At 42.0% G+C, this 19,535-nt stretch overlaps 2 protein-coding genes across 2 annotated transcripts; one reads left to right on the top strand and one right to left on the bottom strand.

Moving 5' to 3' along the window:
* Nucleotides 1-1,503: 1,503 nt before the first annotated feature.
* Nucleotides 1,504-7,852, top strand: LOC110002132 (ELAV-like protein 1). The gene is made up of 8 exons (XM_020657785.3): nucleotides 1,504-1,680; nucleotides 2,522-2,569; nucleotides 2,693-2,758; nucleotides 2,882-3,050; nucleotides 5,947-6,050; nucleotides 6,575-6,728; nucleotides 6,826-7,051; nucleotides 7,179-7,852. Exons 2-8 carry the CDS (start codon nucleotides 2,537-2,539, stop codon nucleotides 7,495-7,497), a joined length of 1,071 nt encoding a protein of 356 aa, XP_020513441.1. The 5' UTR covers nucleotides 1,504-1,680; nucleotides 2,522-2,536; the 3' UTR covers nucleotides 7,498-7,852.
* Nucleotides 7,853-12,024: 4,172 nt separating this feature from the next.
* Nucleotides 12,025-19,145, bottom strand: LOC110002130 (galactose-specific lectin nattectin-like). The gene is made up of 7 exons (XM_065955541.1): nucleotides 19,075-19,145; nucleotides 17,316-17,381; nucleotides 16,382-16,400; nucleotides 14,712-14,806; nucleotides 14,487-14,621; nucleotides 12,404-12,515; nucleotides 12,025-12,248 (listed from the first exon to the last, which is right to left on the bottom strand). The coding sequence occupies exons 2-7, from the start codon at nucleotides 17,379-17,381 to the stop codon at nucleotides 12,163-12,165; spliced, it is 513 nt and encodes a 170-aa protein (XP_065811613.1). The 5' UTR covers nucleotides 19,075-19,145; the 3' UTR covers nucleotides 12,025-12,162.
* Between the last annotated feature and the right edge of the window lie 390 nt (nucleotides 19,146-19,535).

Below are 19,535 nucleotides of genomic sequence, written 5' to 3'. Positions count from 1 at the left end.
TAAAGCTTCAGCCTACACCTTTACAGTCTAAATGTTTTTGTTTTTTCTTGTGACTGAAATAAATGATTACAACTACTATTATGAAAAGTTTAAATAAATAATAAATTAATAGACATGAAAATATTTTTTTTTGTTTTTACAACAAACAGAAACGACTCCAATCCCCAAATATAAATTAAAATGTTTATTTAAGCAGGAAAACGACATTGATATAAAGAATTTAATTTACAAGGCTGTAAAATAATAAATATAATACATACCACAAATTCCTACATCTCACAAATAACTAAAATTGGACATTTTTGTTTACAGAATAAGACAACATAAAGCACACCGACACAAACAGGGATGCTTGATTATGGCAAAAATCATAATCACAATTATTTTGATTTATATTGAGATCACAATTATTAAACACTCATTGATTTGAAAACATCGGCATTCTGCAACAAGAAGAAGAAGAAGACATACTTTATTGATCCCACAAGAGGAGATTCAATTTCTACAGTCTGTGATTTAGTAACGCTACACACACATCGGCTGAAACACACACATGCACAAACAGGATCCTACAGACATGCACTGATGGACAGATGTCAGACTAGTCCTTACCTCTAGTCCTTACAGACTGAGCTACCCTCACATGTATACACTCTTAAACATTCAGAACACTTTAAAAAACAAGCAATCGATGAATTGTAATTGAAATTCAAACTTATCACTCTTACATACTATTGTCTTATTTAGCTTTGCATCTTTGATTATTTGACATAGTTTATATTTATTTTTATACTTTTTGTACATTGAGAGCTCAGTTCCCTGAATTTAAATCCCTTGTGTGTGTGTGTGAGCATACATGGCCATTAAAGATGATTCTCATACTTTATTACTAACATTGAAGCTACTAAACTGATCTTATGGGCCGTAGTTGCTGTTTGTCTCTATCCTTCTTCTTCCTGCATCTCCCTCTAGATAGACAGATAGACAGACAGACAGACAGACAGACAGACAGACAGACAGACAGATAGATAGATAGACAGACAGACAGACAGACAGACAGACAGACAGACAGATAGACAGAAATTCAAATCATCCAGTAGCAGGTTACAAAGACATGACATAAAACATTTGATACAAATCAACCACAAAACCGACGCCCCCCCCCCCCCCTCCCATAGATCCCCCTAGATGAATCAAACTTAAACTGTGCAATTAAAAATAGACTTATACAAGAAATGTAAATAACCCGTGCAGGGATAAAAATATATGTGAGATTTAAAGAACCTTTAAACAGTTGAGGAAATAAATCTGTAATTAGACCTGAATATAAAATAACAAAGTGTTTCAGTTGATAACTGTCCACCTCCAAGGTTTTCCTCACCACTGTACTCTAATAACTGTATTTAGCACTGTAACAATGAACTCCAGCACACTAGGTGGCGGTAATACACCTTATGGGCTGTAAACAGGAAGTAGAACAAGATATCGCGATACTACAATCAGCGGGAGTTTGTTGCCTTTGTGTGGAGAGGAGAGGAGCTAATAGTAAAAAGCTAATCCGCCTTTTTTTTCATAGCCGTTTTGTGAGCTAAGCTGAAAGACAAAAACCGTCCGCGAACCAACAACAGAGAGAGTCCACACCGTCCCTCACCTGTCCCTCACCTGTCCGCCACCGTTAAGGTAAGTTTATGACGTATGTGAGCGGCGTTAGCTCCCGCCGTTAGCCACGATGCTAACATATGGCTAACATTAGCTCGTTGTTAGCTCAGTATCGTCACTTTTTCTTCTTCTAAATGTTTACCTGTTCACCTCAGGTGTTTATATATCACCACAACATGACAGGTGTAATCAGCAGACACTAAAACAAACAGGTTTAGACCGAAATGTTTTTATATTATTAACTTTAAACCACCAGGAGCACTTAGCTTAGCCACATTTACGAGCTAAGCTAAGTGGATCAGAACCAGACTCAGGCAGAAACCTGGATCAGAACCAGACTCAGGCAGAAACCTGGATCAGACTCAGGCAGAAACCTGGATCAGAACCAGACTCAGACAGAAACCTGGATCAGACTCAGGCAGAAACCTGGATCAGAACCAGACTCAGACAGAAACCTGGATCAGACTCAGGCAGAAACCTGGATCAGAACCAGACTCAGACAAAAACCTGGATCAGAACCAGACTCAGACAGAAACCTGGATCAGAACCAGACTCAGGCAGAAACCTGGATCAGAACCAGACTCAGGCAAAAACCTGGATCAGAACCAGACTCAGGCAAAAACCTGGATCAGAACCAGACTCAGGCAGAAACCTGGATCAGAACCAGACTCAGGCAAAAACCTGGATCAGAACCAGACTCAGGCAAAAACCTGGATCAGAACCAGACTCAGACAGAAACCTGGATCAGAACCAGACTCAGGCAGAAACCTGGATCAGAACCAGACTCAGACAGAAACCTGGATCAGAACCAGACTCATGTTTAATGGACTTCTGATGATATTTATAACATCTTGTTCTGCAGACGCAGTGAGTCTCCATGGCGCTGAGACGAGGCCTCCGTTACCTGAAGGTAAGCTGATCAACAACTTCCTGTTCAGATCCTTAACGACTGATTACTGACCCGAGTCACCTGTCTTAACCTGTGTGTGTGTGGTGTGTGGTGTGTGTGGTATGTGTGTGTGCATGTGTTCAGGTGTGTGAGGTGCAGTCTTCCCAGAGTGATGTCGGGCCGCATTCAGCCAAAGGAGGACCCGGAAAGGTGAAGCTCCTCTCTGATTGGTTGAAATAATCGTCACTTACTCATCAGGTTGTACTGACGGGTGTTCAGTGTGTTGATGATGTGTTAAAGGAGTGTGTGTGTGTGTGTGTGTGTGTGTTTCAGGAGCTGTACGATAACGGGTACGGCGAGCAGATGATGGAGGACGATGACTCCAGAACAAACCTGATTGTGAACTACCTGCCGCAGACCATGAGCCAGGACGAGCTGCGGAGTTTGTTCAGCAGCGTGGGCGACGTTGAGTCGGCCAAACTCATCCGCGACAAAGTGGCAGGTAGGAGTACTGCAGTAATCTGTATTTCAAATATACAACATTTATACTACGAACGCGTCCACGACAGAGCGGCAGGTAGGAGTACTGCAGGTGTTCTACACTAAGGGCCCGTGTCCACAAACGTCTTTTTTTGGGGCTTGCACCGCTCTCAGTCTCAGTTTCAGAGCGCTTCTCACTGGCACGTATTGTTGCCAGGATACGAAGGTTAACCTCACCCCCCCCAAGATGAAAACATGTAAATGAGTCGTGTCCTGGCATCCGCAGCAGCTCTACACGTGGAAATCGTCCCCCTTTGAAAAGACGAGTCAGATCAATTTCCCCCTCCTGCATTGTTGTTGACAAAGCTGATATCAGAGGTCCCGCCCCTTCTTGAAGTCACATTGAAGAGCGGGTCAGTGATTCATAAGTTGAGCTGTTTTCATCTGAGAGCGTGTCGGCGATGAGGATGTTTTTGCACTCTGGACGCTGATGAGGCTGAACTACACTAGTTCTGTTTTTTAAAATGGGCGCTGCCAGTGCTAAAAGCAGCCTTAGTGGACACAGGCCCTTATACTGCAGGTACACCCCAACATCACTTCACCTGCAATGAAACACTAATTCACACTCTGAGGTACTCCTGCAGTACCAATCAGTAGACAGAATAATCCTTCAGTAGCACTCTGTTCCTCCGGTGTACGCTGACTATTTAATTCAAATGGCACAGAAGGGAAGTATTTAAAACTGTACTCACTTTGTAAATCAAGTCTACTTCATAGTACCGCTTCATCAGGTGTCGTAGTTTCAGTTCGGACCGTCCTGATAACCTGAGGCAAAATGAAGACACTCTGACGTCACAGATCATTAATCATTCAAATGTCTGCAGCAGTCCGTTAACATGTTAAAATCATGGCACACAATTTAATCTGTGTTAGTATTTTAGTTAGTGGGAAACTCTGTTTATTGATGGACGGCCCTTTGAGATGAACCACCTCGTTTTTGAAGGGCTCAAACACAAAACCGTACAGTGTGATACAGACAGGTGCGTTCCCAGAACTGGCCGCATCCATCCTCTTTTCTTTTCATCCTCGTTTGTTTTGATTTTGTGGCGCACATGAAGTGACGTTTTACATTTCATTTTGCAAAGCATTGTGGGTGTTAAAATACAACTTATCTCCTGAAAGGATGCATCCGAACCATACTGTACAAAACCCGGAAGTTAGCATCCATCCTGAATTGTTCAGTCTGCTGAGGTGGACCCAAAAAAATGCCCACTGAGTGACCGCGAGGGTTCAGTCTAGAACTGTGGCTTTTTGGAAAGGGCCTGTGTCACCTCTCACCCAGCCCGTCCGCCCCCGCAAAGAAACAACACACAACCATCAGAGTTAGAAACACAAAATAACATAAAAAGCAATTAAGAAAACACAAGTAACAAAAATGAATTCGCAACCAACAGTGGCAAGAAGATTAGTAAGTAAACAATCTGTCCTCGCTCTGTCTCCCCCCCCCTACTCCACCTGTAGAGAGGGGGGTCCACACACACACACTCAGGTACTTTGAAACTCTGTGTGCATTAATTGAGGTCAAATCTTTCCAGTTCAAAAATCAAATCAAATCTAGTCTTATCTGCCGTTCTCAAAAATCCACACACACAGATGAGGGGGCGGGGCAAGCAGCTGTGTTTTAATCTGCAGTTTTGGTCAGAATAAAGTAATAAGAGTTCAATTTAAAACGTAGAAGTCAGACGATGCAGTCAGTCTACCTGTGATGCTTCTCGCATTCTGATAACATGCGATTAATCCCAATCATAAATCAAGAAGCCTTCAGTCGATCAGATACATTTTATTAATCTGTTGACGGCACTAACGTTAGAGACAGCTCAGCCGTGGTCGCACTAACAGTAGCAGCGGTGAAGTCGTACTTTTTGCAGGATTGTCTCTGTACTCTCTCCTGCAGCACTTTTTTGATTTCTGATTTTTTTATTTTTTCTGTTTTTTTCTAACAATAAGCTTTATTTTTTTTAATAGCTCTGTTTTTCTTTAAAAGATGAATCTGTGATTTTTAACTGATTATATATATTTTTTTCCTCACTGTTGTAATGTTTTGTTATTTTTCACACCAGGATAATGACCTCAGTCTGACTGTTTCACAGGTATCTGATGGTCATTTTTGTGTTCAGCGTTTGGCTGTACGGGTCAATAATCACTTTTCTTTTCTTCTTTTTTGTTTTTGTTTTTTACTAAACATCATATTATAGTAACATGAACTTTTATTTATTTATGGTGTGAAATAAAAAGTTATCATATTTTCTCCGTGCCTGTGACAAACTGTTTTAAATATTTAAATTTCTAATTACATTTTGAAAATGTTGAATTTGTTTTCACATTTTTTTTTTCAGGATTTGAAAAATGTTTGTAAAGTTTTAATTAATGTTTGAAGTTTTTGTTCTGAACACATTAAGAAAACTGTCGACTGAAGTTACATGTTCGGTTTCATCTCTGCATATTTATATTCATTTATTTTTTTCTTTATTAATGTGGATATTTTAGTTTGTTGAATATGTACTCCACAAGTAAATGTTCAGCTCTCAAAGACAAGTGAAGGAGGTCTCACTCTGAGTAAAAATTCAGCGTTTAAAGGCTGTGGAGGACGTCTCATTCTGAGTAAAAAAATTACGATTTTAAAGACATCATCAAAGAGGTCTCATTTTGAGGAGGAGGTCTCACTCTGAGTAAAAATTAAGTGTTTAAAAACAATGTGGGTTTTCTTGGTCTGTTCAGAACAACTTAGTCACTTTTTTAACGCTGTGGAGATTTTTCTGTGTCTTATTGTCTCTCAGTTTGTGAATCACCCGAATGTGTAGCTTCTGTAACAGACAGTTTTGTTTTTTATTTTGTTGTTTTCCTTTGTGTTTCTCTAGGCCACAGTTTAGGTTACGGCTTTGTTAACTTTGTTAACCCTAATGATGCAGAGAGGGCTATCAGTACCCTCAATGGCCTGAGGCTACAGTCTAAAACTATCAAGGTAATGTGCAACAGGTGCTCTTTGATTTTCCTGTCTCAACTGATAGATGTGTTATGTTCCCTGGACAGTAGAGGGCGCTCTCTCTCCTGCAATCTGTCTGACGGATGAAGGTATTTTGAAAACTCTGCTGTCATGTTTCTTTTTTTCTGACTCCGTAATTATTCTCAGCCTGTTTTTTAAACGTTGACACTTGTCCACACCGAAACTGTGAATTACTTCAGTTCAGTGTGACAGTGTGACAAGCTTTTATTTTCTTAAATTTATGCTTTTATTTTTTACGATTGTCTAATGCTCTAAGACTGTTTAGAGGCTTTTATTTTGTCTTTTTTGTTTGTTTTATTTTGAGAAATGTGGAACCTTTTTTATTTTTTTACATTTGAGAATTTAAATATACTTCTTCTAATGTCTGGATTTAATTTAAAAAACTCTGTAACTTTATTTTATTCAGTATTATTTTCATTCATTTGAATTGTATCTGGTTGTCATGGTGACCCACTGAGCACTTCCTGTTTTCCTCCATGCAGGTTTCGTTTGCGCGGCCGAGCTCGGACACGATCAAAGACGCTAATCTGTACATCAGCGGGCTGCCGAGGAATCTGAGCCAGCAGGACCTGGAGGACATGTTCACCCGCTTCGGACACATCATCAACTCCAGAGTGCTGGTGGACCAGGCCTCCGGTACTTCACGCTCTCAGTAAACACAATCATCGACCAATCACAGCCCTCAGTCCTCGACTAACTCTGTATTACCCCTTCAATCTTATTGGCTCTCTAGGTCTGTCCCGGGGCGTAGCCTTCATCCGGTTTGATAAGAGGGCCGAGGCCGAGGACGCCGTCAAGCACCTGAACGGCCACACCCCCCCTGGCAGCTCTGAGCCAATCACAGTCAAGTTTGCCGCAAACCCCAATCAGGCGAGGAATTCCCAGATGACGTCACAGATGTATCATGGCCAACCACGGCGCTTTGGAGGACCGGTCCATCACCAGGCCCAGAGATTCAGGTACGCTCACCTGTCGAATAGCAACAACAAACCTGAATTATTTAAGTCATTTCCTGTTTCCTGGAGCAAGTTTACTGAAATACTGCTTTCTGATTGGATGCTCACTGTACTACCTGTTTCACCCAAGGTTTTCTCCAATGAGTGTGGATCACATGAGTGGAGGGGGCGGAGTCTCAGGGAGCTCGTCCACCGGTTGGTGCATCTTCATCTACAACCTGGGTCAGGACGCAGACGAGGCCATCCTGTGGCAGATGTTCGGGCCGTTCGGCGCCGTCATCAACGTGAAAGTGATCCGAGATTTCAACACCAACAAGTGCAAAGGCTTCGGCTTCGTTACCATGACGAACTACGAGGAGGCAGCCATGGCGATCCACAGCCTGAACGGGTACCGACTTGGAGACAAAGTCCTGCAGGTGTCCTTCAAGACCAGCAAGGGACACAAGTAAAAGGGGGAGGAGTCTGTGATGGAGGAGGAGTTTAAGGATGAAGAGTAGGGGTGGGGGGTTTGGGTAGGAGGAGCAGGAGGGGTGAGGGTGGAGGGGGCGGGGTTAAGGACGAGGAGGAGGAGTCTAAACTCCAGTGTGATCAGCTGATCTGGTCTGACAGTTTTCAGAAGCTGCGTTTGTGATGTGACTTCCTGTTTTGTTTTTTGTTTTCTCCCAGCATGCTCTGCTTCACTCAAACCTGAAGCCATCTTTCGGTTCATTTCTTTTATTTCAGTTTGTATCTTGTTTTTAAAATTGCAGCTACGTTGTGATGTTGAACTGTTTGTTCAGAAATAAATCTGTTCACAGAACTTCAGTGACTGTCAATCTTATTTTTCTTTACTCTCGTGTTTTTTTTTTTTATAAACAATTTGGATCAAAAAGACTCGACCACAGTTATTAGTAACAACTTCCTGACACCATTAAAACAGCAGTTTGGAAACTCAGAAGATGTTGAACGAGACGAAAACACAGAATGCTGATGAGTCGTGATTGAGACACATCGACTCGTTGAGAAAGTGGGATCGGGGGAGAAGCAGAAAAGAGGAGAGATGCTTTAAATTACGATGCAAGAATGTATCCCCAAAAGACTCCCGACATCCCAAACAAGAGTTCAGTGAGGTTAAGAGCAGCGAGGTGACACTTTGCAGACAGCTGGCAGCAACGAGATGACATTAAATACAACACCAGGAACTATCCAACTATTGACAATGAAAAAACAAACACTCAAAAGAAGCGCTTCACATGAACTCACAGATAATGTGACCGTAGTCTGATGAAGAGCAGGTGTGCTCCAAATGTCAACCTTTATTTATATTTGAAAGATCATTGAGGGGCAACCCTCATTCACAACGACATCGAGTTATTACAGAAATAATTAGACAACATTGCATTGTTGTGTTTGCATGCTAATGCTAGCGATCTTTATTATGCTGGTATCTTCACACTGCATGTAAATTTACCTGAAATGAGCGTGATCTAGAAACACAGTTAAGCAGTGAGTACAGTATGTTATTCTTCTTTTCTCTAGTCCCTCAATTAAACAACTTTTATACACGAGGGGAGGAGTCAGCCGGCCGTCCTGGCGATGTAAACAAAGTGAAGATAGGACTCTGAAAACTCTGAAAACATCACAGACAGTGGGACTCGGGTGTTACACCCATTGTAGACAGTCATGACTCAGGAGATACTTGATTTCTATTACATTTATATAATTTGTATAATATCTATTACGCATATTAAGCCTTTAAGCGATTTAATGCAATAAATAAACACACTTGTGTAAAACAGTTACAAACAGAGGTTGGTTGAGAGGCTTAAAATCAAGTTTATAAAATGCCCAAAAGGTAAAGGTTAATTTCCCTCAAGAAGATGCTGCATGTTGTTCCAAGAGACAGAATAAGAAAAAGCAGATTTTCACAGTTCCGATCTGACTCGAGGAACATTCAACAGTAAACACCTTGAGGAAAGTGTCTGTCAGGTATGAGGGTAATGTTTCTGAGAGCTTTATAAATAAAAAGACCCTGCGGTGAAATACATCTCTGGATCTGATTGGAGCCCTGCAGAGTGCGAGCCCAGTTTGGATGTGTGGGTTTTATTCGATTGTTGTACAATTGTCTCATCCAGAAACTTTATTGTCACACTCCCTCCCTCATGCAACATCATCGATCTTGAGTTCAGCATGAGTTCTAATTTCCCTGTTGCCAAAAATGCTAAACTGAGCTACTGCTGCTCTTCTGTCTGGCTGTCCAACATCGTCTCTTCACATAGTTCACGTCAACAATCACCGAAGGGAATCCACTGCTTGAACGTCACTTTCATTTTGCACAATCATTAAGTGGAAAGATTTTCTAATTACATTTCTTAAAAGAGATAAGGAAAGAGTTTTGATAAGAGGCCTTAGAGGAGTCAGGGGGGTGTCGTTATATTAATTACTCTTTACCTGGAGGAGAAATCAGAGTCCTCAGAAGTCCTGCAGCCCTCTAATCTTTTCATAGAATAGCAGGAGACTGACCACTGTGCGGCTTTAGCCCGGCGTCTGGCACACGGCCCGGTTCAACCATGCAGCTCAGGCTTCCTCAGCTTGATTCGCGTGAAATTAACTTCTTAAAACGGTGTAATTAAGCGTGGAAATAGCTGCTCATTCCTCCCCGTATTGTCAGTCTGTCCACGTCACAGATATCTTTTAAATGTCCTCAGTTCTTTGAGATCAAAACCAGCAGCAGCAGAAACAGCATGTAGGACGTCTGCTGGCTGCGAGGAGGGAGGGCTCCATGTGGACTGAGATTCTGTTCACTGACAAAAAGAATCCTCAAAGGCCCGTCTGGAGTCTGCTGTGTCGGAGCGGTGCACGCTGCTCGGTCATATTAACAACAGCCCAGGGAGGCACAGTGAACGTATTCACTTTTAAGCACCAATTCCTTCTCCCAAAACAAAAATACTTTGATGATAACATCAACAGTGTAACAGCATGAAGCCAAAATCTCTTCATTCCTCTTGAAAGTATTTTTTCTTCCAGTGCACTAGCTTCAGGACTTAGACTCAGTATGATAAGATCAGAAACCAGGACCTTAATCGTTTAATCACAAGGTCTGCAGTTAATCAAGCTGAACCTGCCAACATGCACACTTATATAAAAGTCTGTCTTTTACAAGTTGAGGTGGAAATAGTGTAAAACACAGAGGTCAAATGTGTCTTGTTGAAAGGAAGAATGTGAAGAACTTTTTGATCCAGTAGATGTCGCCCTTGAGCACCAGCATGAAACCAAAACAAACTGCTGTTAGGCCACGCCTCCTCCATACTGAAGCCTCCGTTCTCCTACAGAGACACCTCCAACCCCCCTCCACTCGCGTTCACACGAAGGAGTTATGAATTGGAACGCACCATAAATAAGCAAAATTAAGACAAAATTGTCCTTTGGTAAAGCTGCAATCACCTTTGTCCTGCATTGACACAATCATCTTGCACACAGGACTCAATTGATTTGCAGGACAATTAAAAAAACAGGGATGTGTGTGTAAGGTGGCAGAATCCCACTTCACAGTGTACAGCCTGTTGCCTCTCTTGACATTGGCTTCTGCTAATTGGTTTTAGTTTGCTCTTTCTGCCAATGGCTCTCCAACTATGTCGCGACATGAGCCGGCTGAATTTGTCAAAATTTGCCCTGGCTATTTAACTTTACAAATTGGAGACATGGTTGATTCTCTCATGGATCAAAAACACTTCCCATGCCGTACTGAACCCGTGTGAATAGTGTCATTCATGGGAGAGAAGAACAACAATCAGCTGACCATTTAATGGGCACTTCTCTGTCTCGTTAACCTTCACCTGGATGCAAAATGAAATGTTGGATAACATAATGGGGTCTGAACATGGCAGGCACTACATCTCCAGCCTGGCACATTGATCAAAGCGTCACGTGCAGGATCTCCAGCACTCCCGCAGCTCTCCCAGCCATCCATCACCAGTGCTTCCTCTGGCCCGGCTGGCAGAGCCATTTAACACCTTTCTAAATGCCTCCTGTTCAAATGACTTGAACAGGACATTTTAGCAAAACTACAACGTCCTTCAAGAGTGTCACGATCATATTTAGGTTGCCGAAGGATGTAAAGCACCTTACAAAAAGGATTGTTCAGTTTTTGCAGCCTAACCTGCGCTAAATAACAGATTAAATACATTTCTTATTTTTCAAAGCAAAGACAAACACATCCCTTAATATACTACAGAGCAAATAGTCTCCTGCTGCTGTGGTGCATATTTAATCGTGTTATGCAAAAAGATCTGGGCTGTATTTGCTCTTTCAATACATATGTTAAAAAAAAAGGTCCATGTCTTCCTGGTCATCATGACAACAAATCTGCCTTTATGTGACTAACAAACATTCAAAATTTGCTGTAAACACAGACAGTAAATAATGGTTCAACATCATTTTAAACTGGAATAGAGCAGATGATATGGAAAGTTTGTGTTTAGGTGGAAAGTTGTTCTGCCACTAGGGGGCTCTCAATGAATACAATAACAAAAGCTGACGCCATGACAAGACACATCCCGTTACAACTCTAAAATTACGGACTTCTCTGGCTTTGAAAACTGTTGGAAATATTCGAGGTGATGTAAGAACTCAACAAAAAAATTAAATAGGTTTAGTACATTTTTTAAAGAGGACATATTCTCCCCCTCCTCCACCTTTTCAAACAGTCCCCTCCTCCACCTTTTCAAACAGTCCCCCTGTGGTCTAAATGAAACATCTGTGCTGTGCTTTGGTCAAAATATAACATGAATCAAGCACCAGAGGAGGTTTGTGACCCTGTATAAACTAGCTCTCTCAGTACGCTCCGTTTTGGTGTGTGTGTCTCTTTAAATGTAATGACGGAACGGAGCATTTTTCAAGCAGTCACATGTCAGCTTTTTTAACAACCCTATAACCCATTGAAAACAAAACATCTACATAAATAATATGGAACAATGAATTAACAAAAAAGCTCAGAATTATTGCTTGGTGAGATTTGGTTTATTGAAACATTCAGTAAATCATCATGTCAATAAATCTTCAACCACTTGTGTCATCCAGGCCTCGCAGAGACAGTGAAGTGGCCTCTTAGATGGTTAGCTGGAGATGCTACTTTTTCAGTCCTGGTTCGCCTTCACCTTGTCCCTTCCACAGATGTAGGATCTTTTGAACCTACAGTACCAGTCGTTGCTCCAGTCTTTCTCTGCAGGTAGAGACATACACAACACAAAGGCTTCAGACAATACACTCCGCTTGACTTTTTGGAAAAAGCGTCTTATGGTTAGAGGAAAAACACAACCAGTAAGGGTATATATGCATTTCAATAAAATAAATTAAAAACAGGTATTGGATACACACTGTTAAAGTTCAGCTCCAGGCAATGTTCGCCCTTGCCAAAGTTGTTTGGCTCTTGAGGGCCCCAGTTGTTGAAATTAAAAGATGAGCCATCAGACCATCTCCAACATTCCTCCTGAAAGAAAGATAAAACAGTCAGTGAGTAGATTTATAAAATTATAATAACTTCATTTATTACATAATATTTGAAAAGTTGTTTGACATTCCCCTTTGGTTTTCTGCTTTTGGTAAGCCTTTGTTTTTGGACTGTTACCTTTTGTTCAGATAAATATTTTAGGTTGACTTAAGGACGTGGCAGAGTGTAATGAACTTTAATTTTTTGACCTGCTTTGGATTAAAGATTTGGAAAGTGACTCCCTTCAGAAATGGTCGGAAAAGCCACAATCTCAATGGCCCGCAAAAAGTGGCTTCCAAGCCGTGGCTCAGGCACTCATTGCCTGTGTGGATTACAGACCTTTTTATTTCCTCTGAGACTCCACAACCCAGCTTCCCAGAGTCTTTGCTGCCCAGCTTCCGAGAGTCTTTGCTGCTTCCCAGAGTCTTTGCTGCCCAGCGTCCCAGAGTCTTTGCTGCCCAGCTTCCCAGAGTCTTTGCTGCCCAGCGCCCCAGAGTCTTTGCTGCTCAGCGTCCCAGAGTCTTTGCTGCCCAGCGTCCCAGAGTCTTTGCTGCCCAGCTTCCCAGAGTCTTTGCTGCCCAGCTTCCGAGAGTCTTTGCTGCTTCCCAGAGTCTTTGCTGCCCAGCTTCCCAGAGTCTTTGCTGCCCAGTGTCCCAGAGTCTTTGCTGCCCAGCTTCCCAGAGTCTTTGCTGCCCAGCTTCCCAGAGTCTTTGCTGCCCAGCTTCCGAGAGTCTTTGCTGCTTCCCAGAGTCTTTGCTGCCCAGCTTCCCAGAGTCTTTGCTGCCCAGCGTCCCAGAGTCTTTGCTGCTCAGTGTCCCAGAGTCTTTGCTGCCCAGCTTCCCAGAGTCTTTGCTGCCCAGCTTCGGAGAGTCTTTGCTGCTTCCCAGAGTCTTTGCTGCCCAGCTTCCCAGAGTCTTTGCTGCCCAGCTTCCCAGAGTCTTTGCTGCCCAGCTTCCCAGAGTCTTTGCTGCCCAGCTTCCCAGAGTCTTTGCTGCCCAGCTTCCCAGAGTCTTTGCTGCTCAGCGTCCCAGAGTCTTTGCTGCCCAGCGTCCCAGAGTCTTTGCTGCCCAGCTTCCCAGAGTCTTTGCTGCCCAGCTTCCCAGAGTCTTTGCTGCTTCCCAGAGTCTTTGCTGCCCAGCTTCCCAGAGTCTTTGCTGCCCAGCTTCCCAGAGTCTTTGCTGCCCAGCGCCCCAGAGACCAGGCCTCCTGACTTGCCTAAGCCTCGGCCTTCCGACTACCCTGAGCCCCGGTCTTCCTGCCTTCCAGAACCTCAACTACCCAGGTCCCTAGTGACTCTGCCCCTGTGCTCCCCAATGACTCTGCCTCTGTGCTCCCCCGAGCCTCGGCCACCCTGTGCCCCAGTTCTGGCAGAGCGCAGTCCGCCTCCTTTTCCAGCAACACGTCGTGTACCCCCTGTGCTCATTGAGTGCCGTCTGCTTCCTGTTCCTGCTAAGCTCCTCTAGCACCCTGTTGCAGAGTGGGGGGGTCCATTCTGATCTGGTCCTCATGGTCCCACCTTGGCGGTCCTGTAGGCTGATTCTTGGTTCTCCCGGTTTGGCTAACACCTCTTCCTGGTCCCCATTCTGAGGTCTGGTCCTCACCTGGTCGGCCTCCTGGCCACCCTCTGTACCTGGTCTGCTTGCATGGTTGGTCTCTGGGCCACCTCCCTCAACTGATCTGCCATTCTGGTTGGCCTCACGGCTGCAAATTGCTTTGCTCATTGTGGATTAATCAATCAATCAATCAATCAATTTACAAAAAACCAACATTCAGCCACCATGAACACAGACTGTAAATAATATACAAAAATTACGGTCCATACCATTTCTCTTTGTGAAGGGTCTTGGATTCAATTTGTCATGAGCTGGCATAATAAAGATCAATTGATTGATTGAACGTAAACAGTATGTGTCTGTATTGTGGTTTCATACATACTTTAAGCAATACTAAATGATATATAAAACCACTGACCTTGACTGCATCATACCCGCCCACCCAAGTTTGTTTATCGAGTCCTGTCGAAGTTTTCACCAAATCCCTGAGTGCAGCGTAATCCTCATCGCTATGGATGGAAGCCAGATTTCCTTCTTGTTCAATGCAGCTGTCCTACGGGGAAACAAAGTAAGAAGACGCTGTAGGAGTAGGGTAAATGAATGAAGCCTGCGCTAAAATGATATGATTTTTTATTTATAGTACCTCAGCATCATCCCAATCCTTTTCATCGAAGATGAACTTAAAACAGCGGGAGTTCAGCTCAAGCCAACCTTCAGGGCAGACCATACAGCAATTTCCTACAATGCAAATGTCATGTTAATCACTGTAAAAAAAAAATATGATTAAGACATAGGATACTATTTACATATTATAGCTACAATATCAGGAAGACCATAGTCATGCCTCATCCCCCCATCATCCCCTTTCTAATCACCACATATGCCCTGCTTGTTGCTATTCCCAGTACTGCAACCAGTACTGTAAAAATACATGAGAAGAATGCTCTTTCCAGCAGTTCATATGTAGAGGTCACTAGAGTCTATTGGGGTCCAAGGCAAAAATTAATTGGGTAACACTTTATAATAACCATCATCTATAAAGGGTAAATAGATAGTTAATTAACCATTAGTTAATAGTTATTTACTGTTAACAAACAATGAAATTATAGTTAATAATGTTTGCTAATAATGCTTGTAGATGGTTTATAAACCAATTATTAATCATTGATAAAATGTTAATTATCTATCTAAAAAATATTTATAGATGCTTTACAAAGTGTCAATAAGGGATTATAATCTTCAATTCCAACTTTATAATAACCATCCAAATAATATTAATAGACGCTTTATGAAATATTTACAAACCATGAACAAATATCTGGTCCATGTGTCTCTGTAATGTTTTTAGATGTTTTATAAACCATCTCTTAAAGGTTTATAAATTATTTGGTCATCATTAACAAACACTTTATAAAGTGTATGTACGTTACTGAGGTAAGGCGTGACGTAAAAAAACAACGTGGAAGTAGCAGCCGAAGCAACAGAGGCCGCTACACAACGTTATAATGAGAATATTTGCCTTTATATCAATGCTATGTGTAATCCAATGGAATGACAACATCCACTAAAGAGAGGAGAACAACATACTGACGAACAGAAAACATAATGAAGCCGTTTAATTAGAGCACGGAGATCGTAGAGGTCGCGTGCAGACACTTTATGCAGTCACTATATAAACGTTGTTCTCTTTCTATTGGCTTGAATTGAAATTTCTGGTGTATATGCTGATGTGTTCAGACATCAGCTCACTCTGACTTTCTACAGAAAAAATACTAGGGGTCTGGCCGGAGAAACTCTGGATAAAGTCAGCGCGAAGAATTCGGCTGTTGTGTTCACACATAGCCTAAAGAACCCCCGGTGGCCAAATCTCTGGAGTTTTTCAGGAGATTTCCGTATGTGTGAAAAGGGTTTTTATGTGACCTGAGGCCATAAGCAGTTGCCAATCACCAGCTCTGGATGTAAGCAGCAAATGTTTTCACATTTCTTATTTTGAGGTGTGGACCCAGTTGTCCCATACAGTGCTGAAGCATGATTGCCTCCACTCCCCATTCCCCCTTCTGGCCTGCACTCACACTGCTCCAGGACTAACCGGGCCTGAGCACGGTGACCTCTCGTACATAACAGCGTAATACAACTCATGCATGGCGTAACGTGATCATGAAGCGTGCTCAGTTTACAAGTCAGGTGGAGTCAGAACATAAGGCAACAGGAGCCTGAACAAAGTGAATCTAATCGGAGAAATCTGAGCTCTGGCTGATGACAGATGTTAATGGCGGTTGTGTGATTGGGTTAAAAGAACAAAGAAGTACCCACCTTTTTTGTCACATTTTGCCTGTGAATGTCAAGAAAACATGATTATTAGCTGTGAAGTCAACTAGAAATAACTGTGATGAGAATAAAGCAGGACTTTTCAGACTATCATCTTATGCGCAAAAACACAAGCAATCATCTTGGAAGACTTTATGGACTCTGTAAAAAGGATATTAAAACATAAATATGACTTTTTAAAGGCTGAGGATTAGACTTGTGTAGTTCAGATTCCTTCACACAAACTGTCTTTGGAGACATAATATTTATATCATGAATAAAACAACTTCTAGTTTTTAGGCATTATGGGTGATGTCCTGAAAACCTCATCAATTAAATGATTATTTATTGGGATTGTGGACTGATTCAAAGTCTTTTTGAAACACAAATGAAAGTACGATTACTCAGGGCGGTAACCGGGGTTTCGAAAATAGTGAGGTCCAGAATTTTTTCTCCTAATGTATCGTATTTGAGGTGTTTCTGGTCATGCAGAATTCATCCCCAAATGATACTTTCAAATGCAACACAAGCTATACACCCGACCACACATTTACTGAAGTGGGTGACCCGCAGAAGGCGGTGGAGAGGTTGTTTTTTTTCCGCACAACTAGAAGGTGGGTGCGTGTTGTAAAGGCGGCCGCCTAATCTATGAGGAAGAGTAAGAACCACAGAAGCAGTGTAGGGCGGGCCAGGACGTTGTAGCATTTATGTGCGAGTACTTTCAAAGTAAAAGCCATCTAGTGCGTCATACAATTCTTGGTGTCTTATTTTTGAAAAAATCAAAGAGGGCCTGACCTCGATGACCTCATAGCTGGTTAGGTTATAACTCGTTACTACGAGTAAATAATAATTCAGTTTTATGTTTATGTATGAATGTATACATTTATAGACGTGTAAATATGAATATGTATAGAGAAATCAGAAGTCAAATCACACTTACATCTGCTCCCAACCACAGTCCACAGCTCAAGCCAAGGAGCACAAAGAGACGAAAAGCTGACTCCATCTGTGTGAAGATCAAATGTGGATTATTACGTTATCCTGTGAAAGAGGTCTTGGTCTGTATCTCCAACAGGAACTCCCCTCAGGATCAGCATGATCCTAAATCAGTGCCCTCCGAACAAAGGAGTTTCTGTTGGTGTTAGATAAATCACCAGGCAAACTAGCAGAAGGCATAGTCACTAGGGCAAGCTGAAACCAATGATGATGTATTACTCATGTCTATGTAATATACCTACACCCTGTGAAAGTATAAATATGCTCTGCAACCGGGACTGCCCCGGGAATCTTTGATGCACTTGTGACTGATGTTACTTTTGTAGCTCATTACCCCTTTTGCAAAAGAACTCTTAAGTAGTACTATATGCAATAAAATACACAAAGACAAAATACTTTGACTTGAGATCTTTCATTACCAACAGAAAAATCCACAACACTAGATTCCTGTTACACCTTCATAAAATGGCTGAAAACATTTTTATTCAGACAAGCACTTTGGTTGTAGTTGTGTTTTATTGTTGCTATGATTTAAACTGTCAGCCCTGTGCTTTGTATTATTCTTTGCTATTTTCTTTTCTTTCATTGTGTCCTTGTTTTAAAGGTGTTTAACCATGTTCCTCTAACTCTAACATGTGTCTCTAGTCTGTCTACAAACCTCCCAATGATGAGAAAAGTCCATCCTCTCCATCTTCTTCCTGCTCCACTTTTTAGAAAATGTGTGCTCAAACAGGCCTTTTGGAGATGTTCCCTTTATGACATCACAAAGGGCAGTAGCCCCTCCCCCAGGTGGGTGACACTCCCACAGCTAGGTGTTTGTCCTGCCCTCTGAGTCTGCCTTCTCACCGTAAACAATAGGACATGGAGCGAGAAAGACCGGAGTACACCCAAGTCCTTCCAGAGAGGGGGCGTGGTCAGACACAGCTCATTTACATATTTAAAGGTACAGACACAGAAACAGCCTGTTCTGAGCAGGGCTGAAATAGAGGGGTTTATAGGCATGATCAAATACAGGATCAGAGTGGATTTAGAACAAGAAACTTCACACACATGTTTTGAGGAGCTCTAAGACTTATTTAAACTGAAGAGGAGGAGGAGGATATGTCACCTTTAAAGTTAAGCACTTTGTGATGTGTATCTGTGGAAGGTGCTTATTATTTCAAATACTTGTTTCTTCAGTTTACACGTCAAATAAGGAGTGGGAAGAAGTATAAACGTATTGAATCCCTCCCCTTCTTCATCAATCATTCATTAGCCTGTCAGTTTCTAATATTGATTCATAGAAACCTATACATGATTTTAAAACAGGTCCATATTAAACTGTTGCATCTTTAACTTGAAGATCGTTCACTTGATCCACATTTCCTTCCCTTCTTTACTCCAGTGAGCACCGATAACTCGATTCAAATCTCAGAACACTTCATTCAAGTCATCTCTCGGACTATGTCGACCTTGCAGACGGTTGTTTTTACTACTTTTACTCTCACTCTAACATTTGTTATAAGCACTTTAAAGAAGAACATAGACCTACATGTAGTATTGTAATAATGCGATCAGATAGCCTAACAAACACACGGTCCTTGTTCACTCTGCACTAAATATAGTTTTTTCTTGGTTGTATTTTGATACTTGACTGTACATGTGTTCTGTTTCATATCAGATAAAGACGCTGCAGAGGTGGAAGGTAAGATTCAAACCCTTACCTTGTCGTGATCAGATGAGGCTGGATGTGCAGAGTGCTCGCATTAACGTCTTGAAAGAGAGCCACTCTTTATATACCATTTTTTAAACATTGTTTGATTAATACATTTGCATGCAATAAGGTGATCATGGGACAATATTGGCATTGCATTTAGCGCTGATGACAACATGCCAGAGCCTTGAGTAAAGGTTAACCTGTTCCTTGAAAATAATTGCCTGGGATGCGACATGTGGAGGCGATGATCGAGTGAAATAAAACCAGGATATCATCCGACGATCGACTGCACGATGAGTTCACCCCACAGACATGTTGAACTGTTTGACAGGAGCAACTAGGGGACAGAAATCTGCAGCAATATTCAACTACTGCTGAGTTTTCATACCAACAATTTTGTCAAATAATGAAAGGAAAATAAGCAGATCAACTGCCTGCTGACTCTTTTATATTAGACATCACTATAAC

This window comes from Labrus bergylta, chromosome 6 (genome assembly GCF_963930695.1).
Source record: "Labrus bergylta chromosome 6, fLabBer1.1, whole genome shotgun sequence".
Classification (NCBI taxonomy): Eukaryota; Metazoa; Chordata; class Actinopteri; order Labriformes; family Labridae; genus Labrus; species Labrus bergylta.
This window is presented reverse-complemented; position numbering and strand designations above follow the sequence as displayed.